Source organism: Babylonia areolata, chromosome 7, assembly GCF_041734735.1.
Source record: "Babylonia areolata isolate BAREFJ2019XMU chromosome 7, ASM4173473v1, whole genome shotgun sequence".
NCBI classification, from domain to species: domain Eukaryota; kingdom Metazoa; phylum Mollusca; class Gastropoda; order Neogastropoda; family Buccinidae; genus Babylonia; species Babylonia areolata.
The window spans coordinates 16236415-16263914 of record NC_134882.1 but is presented as its reverse complement, the minus strand read 5'-3'; the positions used below and the strand labels follow the sequence as shown (position 1 = coordinate 16263914).

The window sequence follows — 27500 nt, the reverse complement described above, 5'->3', positions numbered from 1 at the left end:
TATCTATAACTTTTTGTTTTAATTGTAAACGCCACGTTACCTGGGTGCTATGAGCGTCAGTCTGCATTGAAAAGTAAATAGATAAAAATACATAATAATAATAATAATAAAACAGCAACATGAACAACAATAATAATAATATTGTAGTAGTAATAGTAGTGGTCGTAGTAGTAGTGAACGTAGAAGAAGCAAAAGAAACAGTAAGCCGAATTAAAATTGTTCTCGTAAGACACCAGGCTGTCCACTTGAATGTTTTAAAACGACAGGCGGCCATCGAGTGCTTCATTTACTAAGGAACGGTGCCAAGCCGATTAGCGATTCCCGGAGAGAGAACAATGACTTGTCGGCTATGTGTGGCCCACTACGTCATTCCTCGGAAATCCAGAGTGTGGGGGCAGAGGGGGGCAGAAACCGGCCATGCTCATGTCTGGACCCTTGCACCTAGCTTTGGAAATCAGTTGAACCGGTCGTTGTGGTCCGTGGCGGTTGGCACGAATCGTCAGTCCGGATTAGTTGCGCACAGTCTGGCGACTGAAGTACGGTGTAGCTTGTATTCGCGACTGTCCTCTTTTACAGACAAAGAAAGAAACAGAAACAGCGAGGAAAAGGTTGAAAGAAAACGATCAGAGGGCTTTGGAAAATGAAATAAGATATTTAAGAAATTAATATTGAAAAATAAATAAATAAAAACGCAACATAGAACGGTTTCTCCATGTCTTAGTTGACAGACGTTTAGCGTATCGCAAACAAGTCCACGGCACAGGATTGGAGGGGGTGGGGGACGGAAGTGGGCGTCGTGTTCGGGATAGGAGGTGTGGGGGCGGGTAATGGACAACTGGGAAATTTAATTCGTGGAAGGAGACGGGGAAATGGGAAATTAAGTTTGCTATATTTAGATTGTATGTCGACACCACCCCTGAAAGGGGAGGGTGCAGTGGTGGGGGGGGGGACGTGTGACGTTGAGACATACATGTCCTGCCGACATAACTTTCCGTGGCGATGAGTGGAGACTCCAGTTGTCTTGTCTGCCGGTCTCGCGTCCGTCCTGTTGTTTGGTAACACTCCATCTCTGCTGTGCTTTCTTTTTCTTCCTGTCTCTCTTCCTTTTCTGCTTCACCCCTACTTCTCTTTCCTTTCACGGAACCACTTGGGTTCGAGAGTGAGTCAAAGCGGGACTGGAGAGAGACATGGTGTCTGTGTGTGGTCCGTTAGAGCTCGAACAACTTTGGGTCACAAGTATTCGGTGTTTGGAATTGATGGAGTTTGTTGATTTCAAAGTTTCGCAGGTCATTCATTTCACTGTTTTACAATTAGTTTGGTCACAAACTTTATGGTGTTCGGAATTGATACAGTTGTTGTTTCAATGTTTCACAACGTCGTTTATTTTACTAGTTCATAATTCAGTCACGTGTCATAGAATTTTTCCATCGTGATTCGAGTATTGTTACTGCAATGTGCTCGCGACTGTTCTTTGTGTTTGTTACATATGTTTGTTGCTTTTTGGGTTTTTTTTTTTTTTGGTTTGTTTTGTTGTTGTTTTCTTGTTTTGTTTTTTTATACTGATATAGTTTTAACGTTCACTTTTGAACATCGATTTTTTTTCTTTCTGGTTTCAGACGAACTGGTGTGGCATTGGCCTCTGACGTCGTTACCCACTGCCTTTGACGTCCAAGACACCTGAGGGGAGTGGTCAGTCACAACCTTTTTTTCTCACCTCGGGTCGCTGACGTCAGTCATCATCACCAAACGTTGTCCAGCGTTGGAAAGCCAGGAACGTGTGCTACCTGCTGGATTGTTTTGGTGTTCCATTTTGGTACTGACAAATCGCCCTTCGTGCTGACTGACTGGTGTGCTGTTGTGTGTGTTTGTTGAGCATCACGCCTGTGTAAAGAAATCGTCTTGGACATCAGTTTCTGAAGGATTGCGTGCGTGTTTTGGACAAGTTACGTCAACCAATGACAGTGACGACAGTTGTTACCACAGAAACAAACTCTGACGATTTCAGCTGGCTGGAGGTTGTCATCCGGTTTGGACACTTCAAATACAACTTGGGCCCTAACCTGTGACCATTCGCTGATGCCATCAGTTTCACTCGGAAACAGCTGTCTAGACTGGGAGGTAGCTATACTTGACTGAACTTACGCTTTGTAAACCGTGTTCGTCGATCACCGAGAAAGTGCTCCAGAGTAAGAAAGGTTATCCTATTGGCTGTTTTCAGGAACATTGCAGCGACTTGCAGTGTCTAACCTACACAAGTGACGGTGTAATAGACTGGTTGGCCTCCTTCAGTTTGGACTGATTTCCTTGGCCTTGCAGCTTTCACTTTTGGCTGTTCAACCTCCATTTTGACTCTAAAGAAAGCTGTCTTCTTACGACTGTTCTCTTTCGTGATATTTACAGTTAAGTATGCAATAATTCATATTATTTTTGCTGTTTTTTTGTTTCGATCTGTTTGTGATATACCGTTTTATTTTTGCCTTGTGCCTGATCGCTTTATAGATAATGATCATTGCAGACTCTTTACATGCTTGTGATTTGTTTGTTGTCGGTACAACATTAATTGATCTGAGTGTATATTATTTGTTACGAACTGAACTTACCACCTGTTGAAAACATTCCCTGTTCTTGTTTCAGTGATTTAATTGTTTCGTGTTAGCATTGTTGATTTAGTTTATTCATTTCTAAATTGGATTCTTGACTGAATAACAGAACACTTAAAATTGATTGTTGACTGACGAACGGAAATTCATAGTAGTTGAAATCGAGCAGCTTGTCCCCATCAGTCAAGTGTATACACCAGGAATTTAGAGAAGAGCTCCAACCCGTGTTGCCCAAAAAGCCAAACAATGCCCAGCATGGCCGGGGGAAAGGAGCTGTTCACCCGCCTACTGCGGGAGTCGGTCCTCACCTTGTGCCGGGAGGCGTACTCTCATCGGCGCTTTATCATCGACGGCATCGTCTGCATTTCGCTGGAGGACGACAACAACGGCGACGACTGCTCTCCCATCGTGGTCACCATTCACGAGCAGCTGCTCAAGGATCGTGACGGGAGTTATCCCCCTTCCCCCACCCACTTGAAATCTCCCCCCTGTGAGCTCCCCAGCAATCCCCTGTGTCCCAGGTCCCAGGCAGAGGGCGGGGTGGAGGTGGAGAGGGAGAAGCGGCAGAAGGTGCCGGTGGACAAGAAGACCCACATCCTGCGCCGCGTGCAGCAAGCCGAAGCGGAGGACGCCAGCGGCCGTCATCTCTCCTGGAGCCACGGTCTGGCTTCCCGACTGGACTACCCTCAACGCAGCGTCAGCGAGCCCCACGCCACCAAGCCAGAGGGGAGGGGGGCGGAGGAGGAGGAGGTGATGGACGGTCACGTGTCCGACCCCACGCCGCTGGCCGGCGGCCGCTCCATGACCCGCCACTCCCTGAGCCAGTGCAGCGACGGCAGCGACAGTGCGGAGAGGGGCCGGGCGTTCCTGTCCAGCCCCGCCGGCAGCGACGTGTCCTCCTCCACGCACGAGGACGTGTCCGTGGTGGGCCGGGCGGGCAGCGCCTCGCCGCAGGACGACGCCACCCTCCAGAGCTTGGCCGCCGGTCTCTCCTCCCGCCACTCGCGGCACCTGTCCAGGCACGGCAGGGGGAGGTTCGGCGCCGTGCGGCGTGAGGACCTCAGCTGTCAGGTGTGCGGGCTCGGTCTGCCCAGCGTCTTCAGCCTGGAGCGTCACAACCGACAGAAGCACTCGCTGTTCACGTGCACGCAGTGTCTGACCACCTTCAGCACCCACACCGGCCTCAGGAGTCACCACCGCCTGCACGTGCACAGATCTGCCAGGCGCAGCACGAGCCATGCGGCGCTGGCACGTCGCGACAGCAGACAGCGTCACATGTACATGTACATGTCCCAGCTCCCTCCTCGCCGCACCAAACGCCGCGTGGAGGAGCACTGCGACTATTGCACCTTCGTGGGCAGGCGGGAAGGGGATCTGGGGAGGCACCTGCTGACCCATCTGAGCCACAACAGAAGCGCCAGCTCCTGCACCCTCACGCACGTTTCCCGCAGCCGGTTTTTCTGTTCCCCGTGCGACCTGACCTTCAGCGACCCCGTGACCTACACTGCGCACGTGAAATGTCACAGCCAGGACCGTGACTTCGACAAGTACCAGTGCTGCTACTGTCCGGCGGTGCTGAAGAACTACCAGACCTTCATGCTTCATCAGCAGGCCCACGCTCTGCAGCTGCCGCAGGTCCTTGAAGGGCTGCAGTATTCCAGGCAGTTCCACACTGTGCAACACCTCCGTCAGCAGATCCTCAAACACGCCAATCAGCAGGACTTGGCTGGCCATCCTCAGTTAGAAGGAGAATGCTTCAACGGCAATGTCAGCGGACGTTTCGAGAAAATCCACTTGACGGAGGACGGGAATACAGGGAAGAAGAAACCAAAAGAAGACACAGATGGAGAGATGGAAGGAGGACCTCGGCAGTCATGGTGCACAGAATGCGTGGTCGGCTTTCCTGATGAAGACGCGCTCATCGACCACATCACCGTCTTTCATGAATCTTCCTTCAACAAACCTCAGCACGATCAGCCGGTACGGGGATGCAGCTCAACAGATCCTGACGAAGCCAGAAGCAATCTTATGGACACGTCAGAGGGTCCAGTGAAAGAAGAAGGAGAAGCCAATATTCCAAGATCTGTATCAGAGAGCGAAGACATGGAAAAGGAAACCTCAGGAAATCGAACCACCTCTGAAAAGACCTGCCCTTCAGGACCAGACGTCACGGTAGACAGAGCGGCAGGAGAAGTCAGCAGTATGGAGACCGAGAGAATGGAGACCGAGAGATCGCTGCAAGGTTTTCCCTCACGTTCCGAAGACCTGAACCAGAGCCTTCAGAACGCCGAGTCTGCGGCTGCTAACCTGATCATGAACTACCTGCCCCGCTCCAGAGCGTCTCCCCTGAAGATGATCCCTCTGCCGTTCTCCCTGGAGCACGTGACTGATCCAGCGGAGCTTCACACGGGGACAAACAGCAAGACTGGCCCGTTGATCACCCTGGTGAAGCCCAAGGACCTTATCATCAGGACGGAGCCCTACCCACGCGTGGCCTCCACCTCACCTGCCGGGTCCACCAGCCTCGCTCAGCCCCACCTGACGGGACAAGACCTAAGCCTCAGTTCCCAGAAGAAGTCAGCGGTGAAGACCACCTACTCCCTTCTCAGTGGCGTTCTCCAATCCGGAAGTCAGGTCCGTCGCTCAGAGCCCGACGCGGCGATCAAGCAGGAGCCAGTGCTGAGCGGGGACAGCGAGATGCCCAGCCTTCCCCTGCGGCTGGCGCTGGCCCGTGACGGGGTGGCCCTGTCTTACTGCAGCAGCGAGCCGGGCCGACACAGCCCCGACCTGCCCACGGACCTCAGCATGCCGCGGGCCTCCAGCACCTCCCCGCGCTCCGCCTCCGCCACTGACGGCAGCAAGGCCGCCGCCACTTTCGAGAAGGTGGTGACGCCGGAGGTTCCGTTCCGCGCGCGGACCCCGCTGCAGTGCCCCGTGCAGGACTGCTGCCAGGAGTTCCCCACCTTCCCCGAGCTGGAGGAGCACAGCGCGCGCCTGCACCGCCGCTACCTGTGCAGCTACTGCGGCAAGAGCTTCACGGCCAAGCCCAACAGGGACCGCCACGTGCGGGTCCACACGGGCGTCAAGCCCTATAAGTGTCAGCTCTGCCCGCAGGCCTTCTACCGCGGCGATGACCTCAAGTACCACGTCACCACCAAGCACCCGAGGGACACGGAGTACTGACGTCACTGCCGCCACGCGCTTTCCCTAACCTCCCTCCCTTCCTCCCTCCCACTTCCCCACCATTACCTCGCTCTTCCATACTCATCCCCCACCCACTCTCTCACTTTCCGAAATGTTTGTGATCGTTTGAGGTAGCAGACATGACGGTTTGAATCCATCCGCAGCATTCAGTGCCTTAGCGACTAACGCACTGTGCTTGATGGTGTTTCATCGCCTGTCTTTTGCCTTCACCAAGAAGCCTTGTTAAACTGGATCCTGATCGTACATAATATTTGAACAGTTTGCTTGGTCACTGCATGCTGATTGTACATGACATTTAAAGAATTTTCCCTTTTTCGTTAAAGGTTTGTTGTTAAAGGTCTTGTTAAAAGAAGCGGTTTCCCAACGTGTTGCAGCTCACTGCGTTGTTGTCTTTCGCCCATCTTTCCATTGTTGTTGAACAGTTGGTCCTTTTTTGTTTCCTTCACTTCCGCTGTGGCTGAAGTGGAATTGATTCTACTGGAGTGCAGTGATATTTCTTGTCCTTTCTAGCCCCATGAGCTTGTGACCATCGTTAACACTAGTTTCTGTGTAGTTAGGTCCGAATTAGTTGCCATTTTTTCCTATTTTGATTGGAGGTTTGAATCGATGTACGGGATACATTGTGCTTATTTGAAGCTTTTTGTTGTTGTTTATGACATTGCTTTCTTTTGATTTTGTTATTCCTTCTTTGATTTCATTGTGTGATTTAACATTTTGTCTTCACATTACTATAAAAAGTTATGATTTCTGTTTACTCGTCATACTGATCATTGTATGTATGTTCAATATACGCTTTTTTATGTGCACGGGGGTGGAACTCGCGTGCACCATGTTATGTATGGGTGTCTGTGAGAAGACAAGATCGTGAACATGTCTGTGAAAGAATTTCTAGCAAGTACACACTTTCACTTGATAATACAACTTGCCATAAATTGTGCTTTCAGCTTGTATTTATAATTTGTTCCCGCTATTTTTTTACTTGTGAGTATAAACTTTTCGTGGTGGTAACATTTTGCACGTCGTTTTGACACGGTTTTTTTTTGGTGCCATTATCTGTACTTTTTATGCTGCAGCACCATTTTGAACTTATTGACCCCTAGCCCCCACCCCGACCCCCCTTCTCACCCTCCTCTTTACCCTATCCTCCACGTCTCTCTCCCCCAAGGCAGTTAGTCACCTCATAATATCGGGATGATTTCACTTCCGTTGAAAAATACAGCGTTACCACGTGCAAAGCCATCATAATCTTGCCGATGAAACGTTCATCACTGTCGTCATCATCATCACATCGTTTTCGGTGTTAGACGTTTGTGTATCTTTCACATTCTGTCTCTGTTTTTCTGTATCTGTTTCGCGCGCGCACACACACGCACACACACACACACACACACTCTCTCTCTCTCTCTCTCTCTCTCTCTCTCTCTCTCTCTCTTCTTCCACCTCATGTACCACACGAAGTCCTCTTCGTCTCGTCATCATGGAGACCCCAGAAGCTCATGTGCTGGAAAGCATCGCCCCCCCCGCCCACTCCACCCGAGACGCCCGGCCAAGCAGGCTAGCTGAGTAGCCAGCTGGTGTCTGGAAGTGTCTGGGGTGTGGGGCGGACGTGTGGGGGGGTGGGGGGATCACTGCCGAGCCTGTTTCACAGGAATGTCGGGCAGGTGTCGGTTTGCGCCCCTCGGCCTTGTCACACAGCGCTTCCCGTCTTCTGTCTCCCACATCGTCCCACCCAGTAACACCGGGGTGTGCTTTCTTTTTTCTTTCTTTTCTTTTCTTTGTTTTATGGTGGTGTTTTTTTTATTTATTTGTTTCTTTGTTGCTATTGGTGGGGTTTTTTTTGTGTTTTTGTTTTGCTTTGTTGACTTACTGGTTTTTCCGTGGCGGTTTCGTGTATGTTTTATTGTACCTGGTTCTTTTTTTTTTTTTTTAGAGGGGAGGAGAGTTTGAGGTCCTCCTGTGTGTACGCACTTTACATAACTCTGTGTGTGCGTGCGTGCGTGCGTGTGTGTGTGTGTCAGAGAGAGAGAAAGAGTTGTATGCGTATGTATGTGTGTGGCTGTTTGTTTACGTACCATTGTTATTGTCCTCGATGTAACTAATTTGCATACAATTGTATTTTCTCCCTCACGAGTCCGCAGTTGCGAACTGTCCAACGTAATCATTGTGTATGCTGCCTTTTCCAGTACCCGTTTGTGTACGTGCATATACTTTCTCCCCTTCCCTTGCTCCAACAATTACGAGTGATTGCACTCATCATCCCTGTATTTCAAAATATGCTGTTTCAAGCAAAAGGCGTCAGTCCAAAGACCTGATTCCCGTTCATTTTGGTTCAGAATTTGTGCGACTGTCACCAGTCATGTTGTTAAAAAAAAAAAAAAAAAAAGTCTGTGATTTGCATTGTAGCTTTCTGTGCTGCTTAATTTGTGTTTGGAACGTTTGGTTTGAAACCCTGCATAGACGAAAGGTGTTGTCGCAACTGTGTTTTCAGATTGAACTTATTTCGATTAAAAAAAAAAATATATATATATATTAACTTGTTATATATTTATGTTATCGCTTTGTGTACTAGTTATTCAGTAATCAGTCTTTCACACTGCTGTTAGCGATAGGTTGCACTTTTAACTTTTTTGTTTGTTTACTTAATAATTATGATGATGACTGTTACGTAGTTTAAAGCTTTTTTATTTTTGTGCTTTTTTTGTTTTGTTTTTGAGAAGTGAGATAATAATCAGCATTTATTATTTGCTTTGCTTTTGTTATTTTACGTCGACCAGAGCTTTTTAAAGAGTTTTTTATTTTATTTTTGTTGTTGTTTTTTTAATTCTGTATTTGAAGTGAGAGTATTTCAGTATTTTGCACATGTCCTTGGCAAACTTGTGTGTGTGTGTGTGTGTGTATATATATATATATATATATATATATATTACTCATCTTAATGAGGGTGTAATTTTGTCGTCGAATTGTTATATGTGCATTAAGATGCATTATGTCTTTTTCGTCCGTTTCTCTTTTTTTTTCTTTTTTTTTTCTTTTATCTGGCTTCGTCGAGAGTTAACGGGATTCAATACGATGTGTGTGTTGCAGTGGCAACTGCCTCAGTTATTCTGGTGTACCTGACATGGAAAACAAAATCTTTCCAGGGAAAACCCAGGCCAAGGGGAAGAAAGGGAGAAAAATCAAGAGGGAGAAGTGGGAAAGTTTTTTATTTTTATTTATTTTTTTATTTATTATTTTTGGCATCGTGCCTGTGGGATTTGTTAAGTATCTATGTGTCTTGTTTTAATCATGAAATTAGGCGGCCTCCCACCCTCACCCATATACCTCTTTGACTGAACATCTATTCACTGTGTGTGTGTGTGTGTGTGTGTGTGTTTGAAATTTTTGTTCCTAAAAGCTGTATAAAAAAAATTGGAAAGATATTGCAAGCAGAAGAATGCGAAATATGATCGCTCTGTTGTTATCCATTTCTTTCAGTTCCATTTCAGCTACACAATCCTGTTTTCAGATTTCGGTATCAGCTCTGTAAAGCATTGTATTTTCTATTTTCTATTTGTTTTTAATTCACGCACGCGTCTTTGAAAAGAAGTATTTTCTATTTTTGCATAAAATGATTCGAAATATAAGAAAGCTAGTTTCTGCTCTTTTTTTTTTTTTTTTTTTTTGTCCCAAAGTTACCCTTTCTGTTTTAAACTTGATGTTCAAAACTCCAGAAGCATCTTATTCAAACTTCATACAAATGTCGAGCTGTCAAAGTAAAATCGGGTCTCTAAAACGGTGTTTGTTTTTTGTTTGTATTTTTACCGTTTCAGTTTGCATTGGTTTGTGTGACACATAAATCCGGATTTGTCTTACTCTTCTTTATTAGTTTGGAAATTAAAATACAATTTTTAATGATTACTGTGTGTTGGGTGCCCCGAATGAATGTATGCGTGTGCATGCTGGAGGAAAACTAGAGAAAGCAGCATATTCAAAATTAGAATAGCAGTTGAATGGCTTATTTTAGGCTCTAATTCTCTCTCCCTCTTTCTCTCTCAGATACTTTCCTTTCTCTCTCTCTGATTCACGCACACACGCACGCACGCACGCACACACACACACACAAATACAACAAAACAAAAAGCCCACGCACACACACACACTTATAAAACATACAAAGACACATACACACGCGCACGTGCGCGCACGCGTACACACACGCACACACACACACACGGATTGTTGAACTTAATATTGACTTCAGTTGATGCGCTCTTCTGTGCTGATCAGCAAGACAATATGGCAAACTTCCAAAGACTGTGTCCGAATCAAAGTGCAGAAAAGTTTGGCCCAAACTGTGCATGTTGAATATGATTATGTGTAATGAAACTTTGATGGAACTATGGTAAATCCAATTTACTTCTCAAGATCACGTTTTGTTCCTGGTTCTTTTCTCATTTGCTTTCGCGCGTGCACACATGTATGTACCCAAACACGTGTGTGTGTGTGTGTGTGTGTGTGTGTGTGTGTGTGTGCACAAGCAGTATCCAGTACAGTGAAAAGAGAGACTTGTGCACCACCATTTGAGAATTGGAACATTGAGGTACTTACCACACACACACACACACACACACACACACACAGCCATTGTTAGACAGAAAATGTCCAACATTTCACGCTGAGCAGATAGGGAATTGTTCGAACGCGCTTTGAGTGGGTTTGTGTGTGTGTTTGTGTGTGTGTGTGCATGTGTGCGTTTGAGTGTGTGTGCGTTTGAGTGTGTGCATGTGTGTGTGGATTTACGCATTGTGTTGACGCAGGCAGTGCGTGCGTGTTTACTTTTCTTTTCTTTTTTTTTTTTAAGAAAAGAAAGAAATGTTTTATAATCTTTCTCCGGTTCTATTATCCTCCCTACATAATAGTGCAACCCTTTTTCGCTGAGATCGGCACACTGCTCGCGTGGCATATCCTGTTCACCCATGTTCGGGAGCATAAGAGCTTCGAAAAATCAGAATATCCGGGGTCGGGCGAGGCCACGCGTGGGACGGGAGTGAGAGAGGGGTGGGTGTGAAGGAAGGGAGAAAGGGGCAGGGTAATATAAGGACTGAGGAAGGAAGGAAGGGAGAGAGGAGGTGGGGAAGGACGGAGGAAGGGAGGGAGGAAGTGGATGAAGGAAGAAGTTGTCGCTTAGTTATGGCAGTGCTGCGTGCATTGTGGACCCGGCCGTGCAAAATACGTCCGTGCATAGATCGTCCGGCAAAAATAAATATATAAATAAATAAATAAATAAATAAAAACCTGCATGTCCAAATCCCTTTTCATGCTTTTCACACGGTCCAAGCTGGCCGTGCAAAGTGGACCCGGCCAGCCCGTCTGTTAAGAGCCGTGATTTCTGCTGTTGTGTAAACCCGCGTTTTTCCCGGCAGTCCGGGTCAAGTGTTAAAAAGAAGGGGAAAAAATCGTAACGATGACAAAACAAATCAATCATTGCGATTGGTCTTTTCGTCGCTTGACCAGGTTCAAGTCAAGTGTCTGAACTCCTCCCTTGGTATTGCCGTGCACGTCATTCTTTTCTAAAAATTATATATATATATATATATATATATATATAATAGAATGTCTTTATTGCCAAGTGTACCGGGGTCACAAGGAATATTGGGGAGGGGGGGGATAGTACATAACAAGGTACGAACATAAATCGAAAATCATACACAAACACAGATACAATAGAAATTAGGATACATACAAGTGCATATCATCAACAACAACAAAAACTTGTGCATACTCACAAATGCACGCACCGCACACACACACACACACACATGTGCGCGCACACATAATAACACACACACACACACACAAACATACACTCACACACACAAACACACACACACACACACACACACACACACACATACACACACACACACACACACACACACACACACACGTGTGTGTTGTCGTGTCAGTTTCCATGAAAACGTACGTGTGGGCCCGGTTGCTGTCACGTCCAGGAGGAGCTGCTCATTATTTCTGCTTTTCCTTTCAGGGAAAATATAATTGCAGGATTTTCGTCCCAGTCACCCCCACCCCTACCATCTTTTTTCTTTTTCTTTTTTCTTTTCTGTGTGTGTGTGTGTGTGTGTGTGTGTGTGAATTTGTTACGATCCATTGGAACAAGATCAAATTTCAGTTTGAGTGCATCCGGTGGGTTTTTTTTTGTTTTTTTTTGTTGTTGTTGTTGTTGTTTTTTTATTGTTCTTATATTTTGTGTGAAGTGTTTTGTCGACCCGCGTCTTTTTTTTTTTTTTTTTCTTCTTTTTTTTTTTCTTTAGTTGTTGTTGCTCCGGTGTTGAATTTCCTACACAGACCCACCTTTTTCCTGACCCACCCCGGGCTGTCAATGCTCGTTGTAAGTACAAGAAAAGTATGCTGGTTTCTGCAGTCTGCAGACACTTCAGGGTTCTCGCCATATTCACATGGCCAGCGTGACTGAAATCATATATATGTATATATGATTTCATTGTGGTGTGGTGTGGCCCGATGGTAACGCGTCCGAGCGAAAGAATCTGAACACTCGGGATCGAACCCCCCCCCCCCCCCACCCCCTTCCCCCGTCTACCCCCTCCCCCTCCTCCCCCTATACTCGACAGTGTTTTCTCCCCCTTCCCTGGACCTTCAGTGTTGTGTGGGGGAGAGGTTCGTATGTGTGTGTGTGTGTGTGTGTGTGTGTGTGTGTGTGTGTGTGTACACCTACATATGTATGCGCGCGCGCACACACACACACACATACACACACATATAAATAGATATAGAAATGGGGCGGGGGGTGTGGGGGCCTGGTGGAAGGGGGGGTAGGGGGGGGTCCGGGGGGGGGGGGGGGGTTAGCGCTACACTATAGCGACGCGGTCTCCCTGTGGTGAACAACCGGACTTTCACGCACACACAGAAATTTGTTGTGGCAGAAGAGTAATAAACCAGTCCTGGTTGCACGGATCGTGGTCTTTAAAGGTCAGTACCCCCCCCCCCCCCCCCCCCACACACACACACACACAGAGAAACGAGCGAACGAACAAACGAACGAAAATGTTTTAATGAACTTGGGCCATGGACCGTAATTCAAAACCAGGGGACTGGGGATGGGCACGGGATGGGGTATCATCATACATGCATAGCACCACACAATATCATACTGTTCACGGACTTGACATTTTACTGTATTATGTCTGAGTAGATGGTTTCTCCGTTTGATCGCATGGAAGAGAGAGAGAGAGGGGTGGGAGAGAGAGATAGAAAAGTAAAAAAAAGAAAATAAATAAAAATAAATAAATAAAGGAGGGGGTAGGGGTGCTAAAAGGTAATCAGGATAAAAACAACCATCTGACCGACGTTCCATTATATTCCACACTTCATGGATCAAATGGTTCAGCCAACCTCGAAGGCCAGATCAAATCATTTTTACAGCAGTTTTATAACAACTACAACAACAAAATGATTCGAAACTCATTTGGGTGTTTTCTTTTTCTTTTTTGACTCACTTGTGTAAACAAAGTGAGTCTATGTTTTAACCCGGTGTTCGGTTGTCTGTGTGTGTGTGTGTGTCTGTGTCTGTGCGTCCGTGGTAAACTTTAACATTGACATTTTCTCTGCAAATACTTTGTCAGTTGTCACCAAATTAGGCATAAAAAAAGGAAAAATTCAGTTCTTTCCAGTCATCTTGTTTAAAACAATATTGCACCTCTGGGTTGGACACACAAAAAATAAAAAATGAAGCCTAATTATATGCAAACTGCATTTACTGTTATATTTATATTTTTTTTATTCTCTAAACTTGGCACTTTGATCTGATATTCTGACCCAACAACAAGAGCAGTCATAATTATCATTTTTTGTTCAAACAGGGACTTCTTTTGCTAAGCATGGAAGTTTTATTTATTTTGCAAACGTTTTGGTGCAGATAGTAAAAAAGGGAAATTACTCTGTAATTAATGCTTGGGGACTTAAATCGAATCTGGTTAGGACTTTTTTTCTTTTTTTTTTTTACGCGAAGCTTTATAATAACAAATGCAGAACACATTTTAACGATTAGATTTTTTTAAAAGTGTATCACAAATGAGTCTTGAAGGCCTTGCTTCTCTTGTTATAATAGGAATAAGTGTGTTTAAGATCCCATAACACTGGCTGGTGATTGAAAATATTAATTTTCACATGAATTTTGAATGTTATCATTTTCATCAAAATAAGCCAATTTATAAATCTTTCTATTTCTTATTTTGGGGATCTTATCTCCGGTTGAACCATTCAATAATGGCAGGTTGGAGGAAGGCGACGGGTGTGATTTTCCACCATGGAGACTGAAACACCATCGTATTGTCTGTGGTGCCTCCCCATCATGTTTCTCAACTAAAAAATCTCCCCCCCGAACCCCCCCCCCCCCCTCTCTCTCTCTCTCTCTCTCTCTGTATTCCTTTGTTCACAGTTTGCTTCTTTCACTTTAGTCCTTGTAACAAAGTACCGGCAGTGTGCAGAATACCGCTACACACACACACACACACATATATATATATATGTGTGTGTGTGTAGATAACGACAGAACCTGATATAAGACTTTCTGCATCTTGTCCTGCCAGATTCACTGTATTTGTAATCTGACAATTTGAAATGAAATGCTGTTTAAACCAACTGGTATCAGTCCTTGACCAGGCAGGAAAATCTTTACCTTTTTCTTTTTGTTTTGTTTTTCTCTTTATTGGTTTTTTTTTTAAATCTATTTTTAAGCCCACGACACAGTGTGCAAGTCCCACCAAAAGGGGCTGACCCCGGAAAGTCACCCTATGATTATCATTTTCAGGACTTCTGTAATGATAACCTGCTTTGCAGTGACTGCCACCAAGCAGCACGTCACCCCCACTCCCCCCCCCCCTCGCCCCTCAGTCTCACTCACCCACCCACTCTGACCCCTCTTCCATATCCTGTTTCTGTAACCCACCGTCACCACCACCACCACAGCCACAGCCGCCCTCAAGTCCTGTTCCTCTGGCCACCATCACATCTGCCGCCACCACTACCACCCCCACCATCAGCACCGCCACCAGTCCTGTTACTTTATCTCCCACTTAATCCTATACCACTGCCACCACCACTAGTCAGTGCAAACGCAACCACCATTGCCGCCACCACCACCACCACCACCACCTCCTCCTCCACTACCAGCCCCTTTCAATCTTTTATACTTAGACCAGCACCAACGGAAGTACTGCCACCACTACTGTCACCACCACCGTGACCACCAACATTGCATCAATCACCACTACTACCACCACCACTGTCAATGCAGACACGACCACCATTTCCACCACCACCACTGTCAATGCAGACACGACCACCATTTCCACCACCACCACTGCCACCACCACTACCAGCCCCTTACAATTTTTTTTTTTTACTTTAACCGCCACCAACGGCAATACTACCACCACCATCATTGCAAAAAATCACCACCTCTGCCACCACCATCAGCCCCTTCCAATTCCTTTTACTTAAACCACCCCCAACGGTAATAGAGTAACCACCGCCATAGTCGCCACCACTACCACCACCATCACCACCACTGCAACCACCACCACCACCACCACTCACATCGCCTGATCCAGACGATGACAGAGGCAGACTGTTATTTGTCGTGTGTGGGTGACGGAACTTGAGGGGAGGTGGAGTAAGTTCTGTGTGTGTGGGTGTGTGTGTGGGGAGGGAAGGGGGGGGGGGGGTGATGGACGTATTCCTGACAGACTGGATTTAGGGGGTCAGTTAAAAGATCCGCATTGCATCACGCACGACTCGTTGTCCTGGTGTGAGGCGTCCGTCACGGATTAGGGACGAATCTGTTTCTCACAAAAAAGGCTTGGGAGCATGAGCGGCTTTCGTAACTGTTACAGTGTGGGTGGGAGGATGTGTGTGTGTGTGTGTGTGTGTGTGTGTGTGTGTGTGTGTGTGTGTGTGTTCGCGCGGGCAGAGAAATTCCGTGAAAAGAAAATGATGTATGACTCGTTCAGGTCAATTGGCACAGTCGTTTTGCGTCGTACATAGTTCTGTTACCTGTAGTCTGTTGTTGATTTTTCTGTGTGTATGTGTGTCAATGTATGCGTCTCCCTCTCTGCTGATGCTGCTGCTGCTCCTCCTTCTCTCTCTCTCTCTCTCTCTGTATCTCCCCCTCTCATCCACCCCTTTCACTCTCCCTGTTTCACTCTGGCTTAAGATCCTGTCTGTCTGTCTGTCTCTCTCCCTTCTCCTGTCCTCTCCTTTCCTCTCCCTATATGCCCGCCTCTCTCTCCCTCTCTCTCCCTCTCTCTCACTCTATCTCTGTGTCTGTCTGTCTGTCTGTCTATGTGTGTCTCTCTCTCAAGCCACTGGTGCCGACATGCATTGCGGTGCAGAAATGTGTGAGTTGGACGAAAATGTCACGAATATCATGCCGCAGAACACGAATATCATTGACCCAGATGTGGACAGTTCTCAACATGACAGCGATGTACTGCCAGATGTCTTGCCGACAGATAATGTCTTGTCTTGAGGAGTCGGCTAAGAAAATGGACAGTTTACTTTTAATACGTTTAAATACACAAATTCAAACGGTTGTAAAAGTGCTTTAAATGGAAATCCTGATCTGGATATATCATGATAAATTTTGCTGCGTGATTCTTTTTCACTTGTCGACCGATTTGAAAACAAAAAGTGTGGTTACACAGACTTTGTATGACACTAATGATAATTAATCGCATGGCGTGGGTTGCATGTTTTGATGAAGTGTACAGCTCATCAGTTGGCATAGTTCGTTACATTTCTGACATGAACAACCTGAGCCTGACCACAGTAAAGCGTTCGTTCGTTCGTTCGTTCTCTCCCTAACTCTCTCTCTCTCTCTCTCTCTCTCTCTCCTCCCCCTCTCATCTCCCTATCTGCCCGCCTCTCTCTCCCTCTGTCTCTGTCTGTCCCCCCTCACCCCCCTCTCTCTCTCTCTGGCTTTGAATTTGTGGGGTAAAATCAGTCGTAAAAATCACACACATTTGAGAGCAATGACAAGCAGAGAAAAATAAGAAGAGGAGGAAGCAATTTCCTGTAACTGTACTTAAATATTCGTTTTAAATGTTACACACCCGAAAACGGAGTATGGTTGCCTTCTTCGAGGGGTAAAAAAAAAAAACGGTCCTACGCGTAAAAGCCTACTCGTGTACATATACGAGTGAACGTGAGAGTTGCAGCCCACGAACGAAGAAGAAGAAGAAGAAGAATTTGAATTGTTCTTCTATTGATCCCACCTTCCTTGTGTCCGGTTTACCTCCCCCATCTCCCCCATTCAACCTCCCCCCCCCCTCCCTTTTAAACGTTAACAATCAGAACTATGAACATCACTAGTTTAACAGGATATCTACAATCAACCAGTATGTCTGATGGGAAAGATTCCATTTCTTTCGCCATGAAAAAAAAAAAAAGATACCTTGCCTTCATCGACCGAGGCTTTAGTGCCCCCCCCCCCCCCCCTCCACCCCCCCCCCAATCCCCTTCCTCCCCCTCCCCCTCCCCAACTTTGAACCTTGCCTAAGTGTCCGTGAAACCCAACAAACACAAACTGTAGTAGTCTGCTCTTCCCCACCCTTCCCGATCACCACTCCACCCCCCAAAACCTCCCATTATTTTTAGTTTGTCATGCACACACACACACGCACACACACACACACGCACTCACGCGCGCGCGCGCACACACACACACACACACACACACACACACACACCAGTCTGTCAGCAATACGTCCATCACACACACACACACACACACACACACACACACACACACACACACACACACTGATATATATATATATATATATATAGTTATATATATATATAGTTATATATATATGTATGTATGTATATAAAATTATATACATACATATATATATATATATATATATATATAGTTATTTATAGTTATGTTGCCGTTGTTAGTTTGTTTATTTTGCTGATGAATCCTACAATATTTTGTCGCGATCGTGACTATCGTGCCCTCTGCGGCACTCGAATGATGACCGACTTTCCCGTCCAATCAGGCCACTCCACTGGAGCCGAAACAAGTGATGAGGTAAAGGCAGGCGGATGACAAGGGAACAATACCATCATCAGGATGATGACGCACTGTAGCGGGCTATAATTAGCTAGGTAGATACAGCGAGGCTCGCAGGGCCTGAGCGGGGTTTGGGGGGGAGAGGGGGTGTGGTGGTGGTGGTGGTGGGGGGGTGGGGAGGGCGTTCCTGATGATCTGGAAGGATGGGGCGACGTGTGATTGGGGAAGTGGGTGAGATCTCTGGTCAAGACAAAGGCCACAGCAGTGTGTGTGTGTGTGTGGAAATCCTGGGTCACATCCTGGTCCTGTTCGTGTTAAACGCCCTACTTTTTTTTTTTTTTTTTTGGTTGTTGTTGTTTTGGTTTTTTTGTGGGGTTTTTTTTTTTGCACTGCACTGTGTGGCTGGTTTGTTGTGGGTTTTTTTTGGGGGGGGTTTCTTTTTTTTGTGTGTGTTTTTTTTTTGCTTCGAACACACTTGCATTGCTTTCTGTCGGTCTTTCTGTCTGTCTGTCTGTCGGCCGGTTGGGCGGTGTGTCCGTTATGGATGCACATGTTTGTTTGTTTTTCTCAATCTGACCATTTTGACGATGTCTGGTGTGTTCCCAGAAACTCTGAAGTGGTTCCGTTGCCTGATAAAAAAAGAACAGCAGTATATATATATATACATATAATTTATATATATATATATATATATGTGTGTGTGTGTGTGTGTGTGTGTACATACATATGTATACGTATATACATAGATACACAGAGAGAGAGAGAGAGAGAGAGAGAGAGAGAGAGAGCATGATAATGATATCAAAACCATGGCGTCTTCGTTTTACCATATAGAAAGGGGGAAAGAAGCGTCAGAAAACAGACTGTGACCAATATTTCAGTTAAAGACAGATTTGCGACGAAGGGGTTGGGGTAGAAGTGATCAGTGTTTCAGGCCCCATTTCGGCATAGTGTGTCGTTGCCGGGAAGAGCACTTTACTCCGATTTTCCTCACTCCACCGTGGTATTGATGGGTACCTGGCAGGTTGGTGAAGGGAATACAATACAATTTGACGGGCGCAAATAGCCAAGTGGTTATAATAAGCGTGGGATTTTCAATCTGAGGGTCCCGGGTTCGAATCTCGGTGACGGCGCCTGGTTGGTAAAAGGTGGAGATTTTTTCCCCATCTCCCAGGTCAACATTATGTGCAGACCTGCTAGTGCCTGAACCTCCTTCGTGTGTATACGCACGCAGAAAATCAAATACGCACGTTAAAGATCCTGTAATCCATGTCAGTGTTCGGTGGGTTATGGAGAACACGGAAATGCACAGCATGCATCAACCACGATACAATCATCGGCAAGTCGATGTTGGTCGTGTAACGGAAAGAAGAAGAACAACAGTACAGTACAATACAGTTCGACACGACACGACACGACACGACACGACACGCGACACGACACGACACGACGCGACGCGACACGACACGACACGACACACGGCACGGCGCGGCACGGCACGACACGACACGACACGACACGACACGACACGACACGACACGACACGACACGACACACGACACGACACACGACACGGCACCACACGACACGACACGACACGCGACACGACACGACACGACACGACACGGCACGACACGACACGACACGACACACGACACGACACACGACACGGCACCACACGACACGACACGACACGCGACACGACACGACACGACACGACACGACCATAACAATACAATACAATACAATACAATACAGATATGTTATAATCCAATTGCCTTTTACGACCATAAGGGCAGTGGATTCATATCCACTGTGTCTAGGGCTCGGCATGGGAAAGCTGGATAAAATCCTCTCTTACCACCGTTTCATACATACATGAAGGGAAGTTAAGAAGCGATTCAGTCATCAGTGGTTGTAGGGAAGCGTTCTTTTCTTCTTCTTCTTCTTCTTTTTCTTCTTCTTCTTCTTCGTCTTCTTCTTCTTCTTCTTCTTCTTCTTCTCCTCCTCCTTCTTTTTTGCTGTGAGTGAAGTTTCAGAGCTGAAGGCTCAAAAGCTACAGGGATGACTGCAGGACGGTATTGATTTTCGACAGAAACCTGTCCCTTCGTTGCATGCTGCGATATTGTCGACAGCTTCACATCAGCAATGGCTTCAGTCCGGCAATATTTCGTTGTTATTTTTTTTTTAGTTTTGGTTTTGTTGTTGTTGTTTGTTGTTTGTTGGGTGTTGGGGGGTGGGTGGTGTTTATATAACAATTCTGTCATATTCATTGATGTATTAGAGAACACTGTCTTGTGGATCATGGGTGGGAATTCCTTTTTTCCGATCCCCATGGTCAACAACATAAGCAGAACAACTGGTTCTGATACTCCCTTTATCAGTTCATGTGTATAAAGATCCTGTAACCCAGGTCAGCATCCGTGTTGTTGCTGAAATAAGAATATGCAAGATTTAGCATAACAAAATTTAGAGTTACAATTAATTCACGGGCACGCCATGGGTACAATACGCCTGCACAAACGCAGAGGTCCTTGGTCCCTTCAATGATTTGCACGCTTAATTTAGTGGTAGCCACGCCAAAGTTAAGGAAGAGTTTTTACCTCTCCTATTTTGTGTGTGTGTGTGTGTGTGTGTGTGTGTGTGTGTGTGTGTGTTTGTGTGTGTGTGTGTGTGTGTGCGTGGTGGTGGTGGTGGTGGTGGTTAGTTGGTTGGTTGGTTATTATCATTGTTACTGTTTACATCGGCTTCTCTCTCTTTCTCTCACTCTCTCCCACTCACTCTCTCTCTCTCTTTCTCTCCCTATGTCCCACTCTCTTTCTTTCTCTCTCCCTTACTAATTACTTCGGTCTGTTCCTTTTCATTTAAGGCTCGACTTCAGGGACTGTGAAAGGGTCATGGGGAAATGTTTTTGGTGGTGAAGATCACGGGGGTATAAGTTTGCATGAAGCAGTGTTGTTGTTATTGCTTGTGTGCGTGTGTGTATGGTGTTTTTGTCTTGTGTGTGTGTGTGTGTGTAATTGTTCATACCTGGAATTTGTGGTATTCTCCTGGTGTGCAGATACATATGTATGCGTTGTTTTTTTTCTTGTGTAGAGGTATGTTATTGCGCACTTTTGTACATGTGTTGTGTTTTTAGTATATTCCTAAAAAAAAAAAAAAGATGAACAGACCGACATACAGACAAACAGACAAGCGGCTGAACTGTACGTAGATTGGTTTTCATCTTCTGTCTTGACTCACTTGTGTTAACAAAGTGAGTCTGTGTTTTAACCCGGTGTTCGGTTGTCTGTGTGTGTGTCTGTGTGTCCGTGGTAAACTTTAACATTGCCATTTTCTCTGACTATTAAGCCTACTAGCAGGTAGGTTGTATTTGAAGACATGACCTCGTTTTTCTTGTTCACAATGAAAAGGAAAGAAATACAAATTTTGGACAGAACACATACAGTAATACTAACTACACTATCGACGTGTTTACTGCATATACATATTCTAAAGTGGACACTGAATTAACTGGAATGAACATAAAAGAAAAACTGAATCGATCGTTTCTTTCAGCTCCTTGAAGGCCTCGACGGGAGCGTATCGTTGTGCCGCCGACCCGTTTACGGATTGTCTTTTGTCACAAAAAAGACAAAACAAGATGGGCAAGCCATACTAATAATCTCCCTTTTTATTTGACATTTGGGTCACAGTAACGTCACAAATGGCGCAACTGGGTCCAAACGTATGCATTCGCGAATCCTCATAGGCTACGACCTTTGTTTCAAATTTCGTAAAGATCGGTTCATAAACAGCTGAGAAAAGCTTGTTTGCGTAGAGAACTGCGCATTCTAAAAATAGAACATGATTTACGTCATCGTGAACTTATTACTTATACCGTTTATAGTCCCTAGTATAATGAACACATAACTGAAATTTGGAGGAAATCCGTTGATAAACAGCAGAGATATTAGTGATCAAAATTTTGGCAATTTGCGCCACTGTGACGTCACAAATGGCGCAAATGGGTCTCAACTCATACATTCGGTAGACATCATAGCCCCCGAGCTTTGATCCAAATTTTACTAAGATTGATTCATAAACAGCCGAGAAAAGCTTGTTCAAAAATCATCGAATAGCGGGACGGCGGCATAACGGGTCGGCGGCATAGCGGGACGGCGGCATAACGGGTACCCCCCGGCCTGCCTTCGACTGGTTCGAGCAGATCTAGAGATCTACCATGTGTTGCTTTGTGCTTGAAGGGATAGCAAAGTCTCCTTTACCGCCGAAATAAAGAAAAATAATCGAGCTATAATAAAACACACAGAAAACATTATTTAAACGGCGTTATTACGTCCACTACAACCACATCTATTTATCGCAGGAAGAAGAAAACGTCAACATTGCTTTAAGTATTAAAATGAGTCAAATGACGTCAGATGCGCTGCAGCAGTGGGGATTAGTCTGCTTGCTTCGGAACTACACATGCATGGTTCGATCCAACTCTCATACCTTTTTTTTTTTCTTTCTTCTTCTTTCTTTCTTTCTTACTTTTTTCTCCAAAGCTTATTTTATATATCATATTTAATACAGAGCACTTTTCAATCATTTTTTTTCTTTCTTTTTTTTTCTCTCCACATGATTCCTTTACTGGATAAAGCGCGGAGCACAAGTGAGTCTTGAAGGCTTTGCCTCTTGTTTTCTTGTTTTTTTTGTGTGTGATATTTACTTGTGTGACGTACTGTATGGACCACAGTGTCAGCAGTCCCAGTTGCGCCGTGTGTGGTGGGCAGGGCAGCGGGCCAAGCTGAATGGAATAAAGTCCCGCATTGACTGAACCACAACTTGCAAAACAGTCCTGGGCAAGAAAACGAGGAAGCACAAAGAGTGGCTATCAACAGACACCTGGACACTCATCACTGAGAGGAAGCATTTGAAAGACCAGATCAACTGCACGCAAGATCAAGCCGAGAGACATGAGCTACAAGCACAGTACCGGGAGACGAACCGACAAGTAAAGCGAAGTGCGAGAAAAGATAAAAGAACCTACATCGAGGAACTGACAGCAGAAGCTGAGAGTGCAGCAGGTCAGCGGAACATGAAGCGCCTGTATGAGATCACCAGGACACTCTCCGGGAAAAACAGCAACCCAAGCCGGCCCGTCAAGGACAAAGACGGAAACACCATCCTTGGCGAAGAACAGCAGAGAACAAGATGGGCGGAGCATTTCAAAGAAACGCTCAACCGACCAGCACCACCCGCCCCACCAGACATCCCGCCACCTACCAAGCTCCTCGACATCAACACCAACCCTCCCAACAAGACCGAGATCGTCAAGGCCATCAAGTCCCTCAAGTCAGGAAAGGCAGCCGGCCCAGATGGAATTCCACCTGAAGCTCTGAAGGCCGACATCCAGACTTCAACTGAGATGCTGCACCCTCTCCTTTGCAAGATCTGGGAACAGGAGCGAGTGCCAAAAGACTGGAAAAGAGGACATCTTGTAAAGCTGCCAAAGAAAGGGGACCTTTCATCCTGCAACAGCTGGCGGGGAATCATGCTGTTGTCTATTCCGGGCAAGGTACTGAGCAGAATCATTCTTGAGAGACTGAAGAACGCTTTGGACAAGACACTTCGGGACGAACAAGCAGGCTTCCGACAAGATCGCTCGTGCACGGATCACATCGCAACCATGCGCATCATCATCGAGCAGTCCCTGGAGTGGCAGACCCCCCTGTACACAGTCTTTGTCGACTTTCAAAAAGCTTTTGACAGTGTCGACCGAGATGTCATCTGGAGACTGATGTACCACTATGGATTTCCACCAAAGTTTGTAACCATCATCCAGCAAATGTACGAAGACGCCACCTGTCAAGTGATCCACGACGGGAAACTGACGGAACCTTTCAGTGTGCAAACCGGCGTCCGTCAGGGTTGTTTGCTCTCACCGACCATTTTCCTGATGGTGGTTGACTGGGTCATGAGGCAGTCTACAGCAGATCGGAGGACAGGCATACAGTGGACTTTCACTAAACAGCTGGAGGACCTAGACTTCGCAGATGACATAAGTCTTCTCTCCCACAGGCAGCAAGATGCGCAGGAGAAACTATGTCGTGTGGCAGAAGAAGCTGAGAAGACTGGACTCCAAATCAACATTGGGAAAACAGAGGTCATGAGGGTCAACAACAAGAAGCAAGATCCAGTGCAACTACATCAAGAGAACATCAAGGAGGTTGACAAGTTTGTCTACCTAGGCAGTGTTGTCAGCAAAGACGGGGGGACGGACGAAGACATCAAGAGCCGTATCAACAAAGCAAGACACGCCTTCAACACCCTTCGACCAATCTGGAGATCGACAGCCCTCTCAATCCGCAACAAGATCCGGATTTTTAACACCAACGTGAAGTCGGTTCTACTCTATGGCTCAGAGACGTGGAGAGTGACAAAGACCAGCACCCACAAGCTTCAGACATTCACCAACAGATGTCTAAGAAACATCCTGAACATCAGATGGCCAGAGGTTGTCTCCAATGAAGAACTTTGGAACATGGCAAAACAGACCCCACTGGAGACGGAAATCAAGAAACGGAAATGGGGATGGATAGGCCACACACTACGCAAGCCTGCAACAAACATCACAAGACAGGCTCTTGATTGGAACCCACAGGGGAAAAGGAAAGTTGGCCGTCCGAAGCAGACCTGGCGGAGAAGCATTGAGGCAGAGACAAGGGCGGCCGGAATGACGTGGGCCGAACTGAAGAGGACCAGCCAGAGCCGGGTGCGTTGGAGGAGTGTTGTTGCGGCCCTATGTTCCCCACGGAATCAAGAGGAATAAGTAAGTCAAGTAAGTCATTGACTGAACCGGGAAGTGTCGTGAAAGGCGCCGTGCGTCCTTATCAACCATTGGGTCACACTCTTACCTGCTGATTTTTCCCTCTGTCTGTCAGTCTGTCTCTGTTTCTCTGTCTGCCTGTCTCTCTCTGTCCCTCTCTCTCTCTTTTCTCTTCCTCCCCACACCATCTTTCTCTCCTTCCCCCCCCCCCCTTCTCTCTCTCATCTCTCCCTCTCTCCCTCCCCACACCATCTCTCCCTCCCTCTCTCTCTCTCTCTCTCTCACTTTTTTCATCTCCCTCTCTCCTTTCCCCCTCTCTCTCACTCTTTTTTTTCCTTCTTTTTATATTAACTCCCTCCCCCTCTCTCTCTCTGTCTCTTTTTGTTTTTTTCTTTTTTCTTCTTCTTTCTGTTAACTCTCTCTCTCTCTCTCTTACCTCTTTCCTCTTATTGAAAGTATGTTGACGCAGTCACCAATGTCATATCGATCTCATGGTCAATGACTGCAAAGTGTCAAAGCGTCAAACGTCTCTCTCTCTCTCTCTTTGAGTGTGTGTGAGTGCGTGCGTGCGTGCGTGCGTGTGTGTGTGTGTGTGTGTGTGTGTGTGTGTGTGTGTACTTGTGTGCGCGGTACGCCCGTCTGTGTGTATGTGTGTCACACTGTACGTGTTATCTTTATCTTTCATTTGGTGTGCAGGTGTGTTTGGGATGTTTTGTGAAGACACAACTGCTTAGGTGACGTGTGTGCTTTTGGGTAGATCTCCAGTAATAACTGTTTGCTGTTGGTAAACTGATGCAAGTGGTAAAGCAGATGCATTGGTGGTAATTGTTGTCGTTGTGCGCGTTGGGGAGGGGGCGGGGGTGGCTTGATTGCGTTTTTTTTTAACGATATTTGGATGTATATATCGACTGCGGATTGTTTCTGATTGAATATGAATGTTGTTTATTCGCTTGAGAGAAAAGAAAATCATTAATTGTGGCGGATGTTGTGGCTGGATATTTATCGGGAGGGTGGGGCTAAAGTTACTGGCACATAGTTTTGTATCTGTTAGTCATACGTATGAGTGTTTGTGGGCGGAGTCGGTCATTGTCATACACAGGGAAACTGCTCTCTCTCAGAGACCAGTGAATGTGGGAGTGGCCTTCCCTGAATGAGGAAGCAGAAGAAGTAAATTCCAAAGTTATCTTCCCATGTCACAATACTGTAGCAGTAGAAGTAGTAAAATCCACATGTTTAACTTCCACATGTCACAATCTGAAAACGAAACGTGGTATGTACTTAAGAAAAAATGAAATGGTCCGCGAAGAGATGTTTTTTACCAAGGCAGTTGGAGTCGGTTTCCTTGAAATGAATTGTCAGCACGCGTGTGCACTGCCTTTGTTAAATCACTTGTGTTTTGAGCGGGTGAGTTATTATGGGAATCAAACGAACCATGGAATACAAACAGGACTGTTTAAAATGTAAAACCCATTCACTCTCTCCCCCCCCCCCTCCCCCTTCCCCCCCCCCCCCCCTTTAATAGTCATATGTATTAATAAGATAAGATAAGAATAACTTTTCTATCTTATAAATAGAAATTACATCAGGTGCGGCAACACAAACGTGGACAATTACTCAACTCGAAAACATTCAGCATTTCTTTAATTTTTTTTTTTTTAAAGCAACATTAAACGTATAAGACATTCGAAAACATACAGGCATTGCATAATATATTCATTTTAAAACAGTCTAGTATAGATGTGATACAGTAAATAATGTTTTTGCTTTATGTACGTTTTCTAATTTAAAAAAAAATCTAAATCAGGCAAGTGAATGTGATTTCTTATCCAGTTATGTCTTTGAATTGAATGAATCAAAAAAATTTTTTTTGGATATTGAAAAAATAACTTTAAAAACCCACACTCATACACATTCACTCACTGAGCCCCTCATCTTCATATGATCATTTTGCCTGTATAAAAAAAATCATCATCATCATCATTACACACACACACACACACACACACATACACACACACGCGCGCGCACTAAAAACACACACATTTGTTTCAGTCTATCTTTTAATGTAATACAATCTTACCCAGGTGTTTTTCTTTTTACATAACTGATGTGTGCGTGGTGATCAGTGAAGGCTGTGTCAGCTGTTCGTTTTTCTCTTTGATATTTGCTGACGGGCATATCAAGTGAGCCGAAAGAGAATTTTCTGTTTTGGTTGAAGCAGACAAAAAAGTATTTTGAATTGAATTGGTCATGGGATTTACACAATTAAAGGGATTAATTCAAAGAAATGACGGGAGCAATAGCCGAATGATTAAAGCGATGGACTTTCAATCTGAAGGTCCTGGGTTCGAATCTCGGTAACGGCGCCTGGTGGGTAAAGGGTGGAGATTTTTCCGATCTCCCAGGTCAACATATGTGCAGACCTGCTTGTGCCTAAACCCCCTTCGTGTGTATAAGCAAGCAGAAGATCAAATACGCACGTCAAAGATCCTGTAATCCATGTCAGCGTTCGGTGGGTTATGGAAACAAGAACATACCCACCTCAAAACGGAGTATGACTGCCGACATGGCTGGTTCAAACCGGTCATGTACGTAAAAGCCCACTCGTGTACAAACGAGTGAACGCGGGAGTTGCAGCCCACGAACGAAGAAGAAGAACTGAATTGAACTGAATTGAATGATAATAATAATAATAATAATAATAATAATAATAATAATAACGAACCCACTCATACACATTTACTCACAGCCCCCCCCCCTTTCCCCCCGCCTCCCCTCCCCATAACTCACC

General features: G+C 45.7%; 2 protein-coding genes across 7 annotated transcripts in view; both read left to right on the top strand.

Annotated features, from left to right (window-relative positions):
* Positions 1-9974, top strand: part of LOC143283747 (uncharacterized) — a 31591-nt gene extending 21617 nt beyond the window's left edge. For 4 of the 6 annotated variants that reach the window (XM_076590051.1, XM_076590049.1, XM_076590050.1 and 1 more), the window contains exon 2: positions 1617-9974. In XM_076590051.1, coding sequence (XP_076446166.1) covers positions 2847-5783 — 2937 coding nt within the window. In that variant the 5' untranslated portion in view covers positions 1617-2846 and the 3' untranslated portion in view covers positions 5784-9974. Of the gene's footprint in view, positions 1-955; positions 1056-1165; positions 1287-1616 lie in introns of those variants that run through there. The other 2 variants (XM_076590052.1, XM_076590054.1) reach the window with 2 other exon arrangements.
* LOC143283746 (uncharacterized) overlaps positions 1-27500 on the top strand; it is a 146241-nt gene that overhangs the window by 49472 nt on the left and 69269 nt on the right. The window lies entirely within an intron of this gene.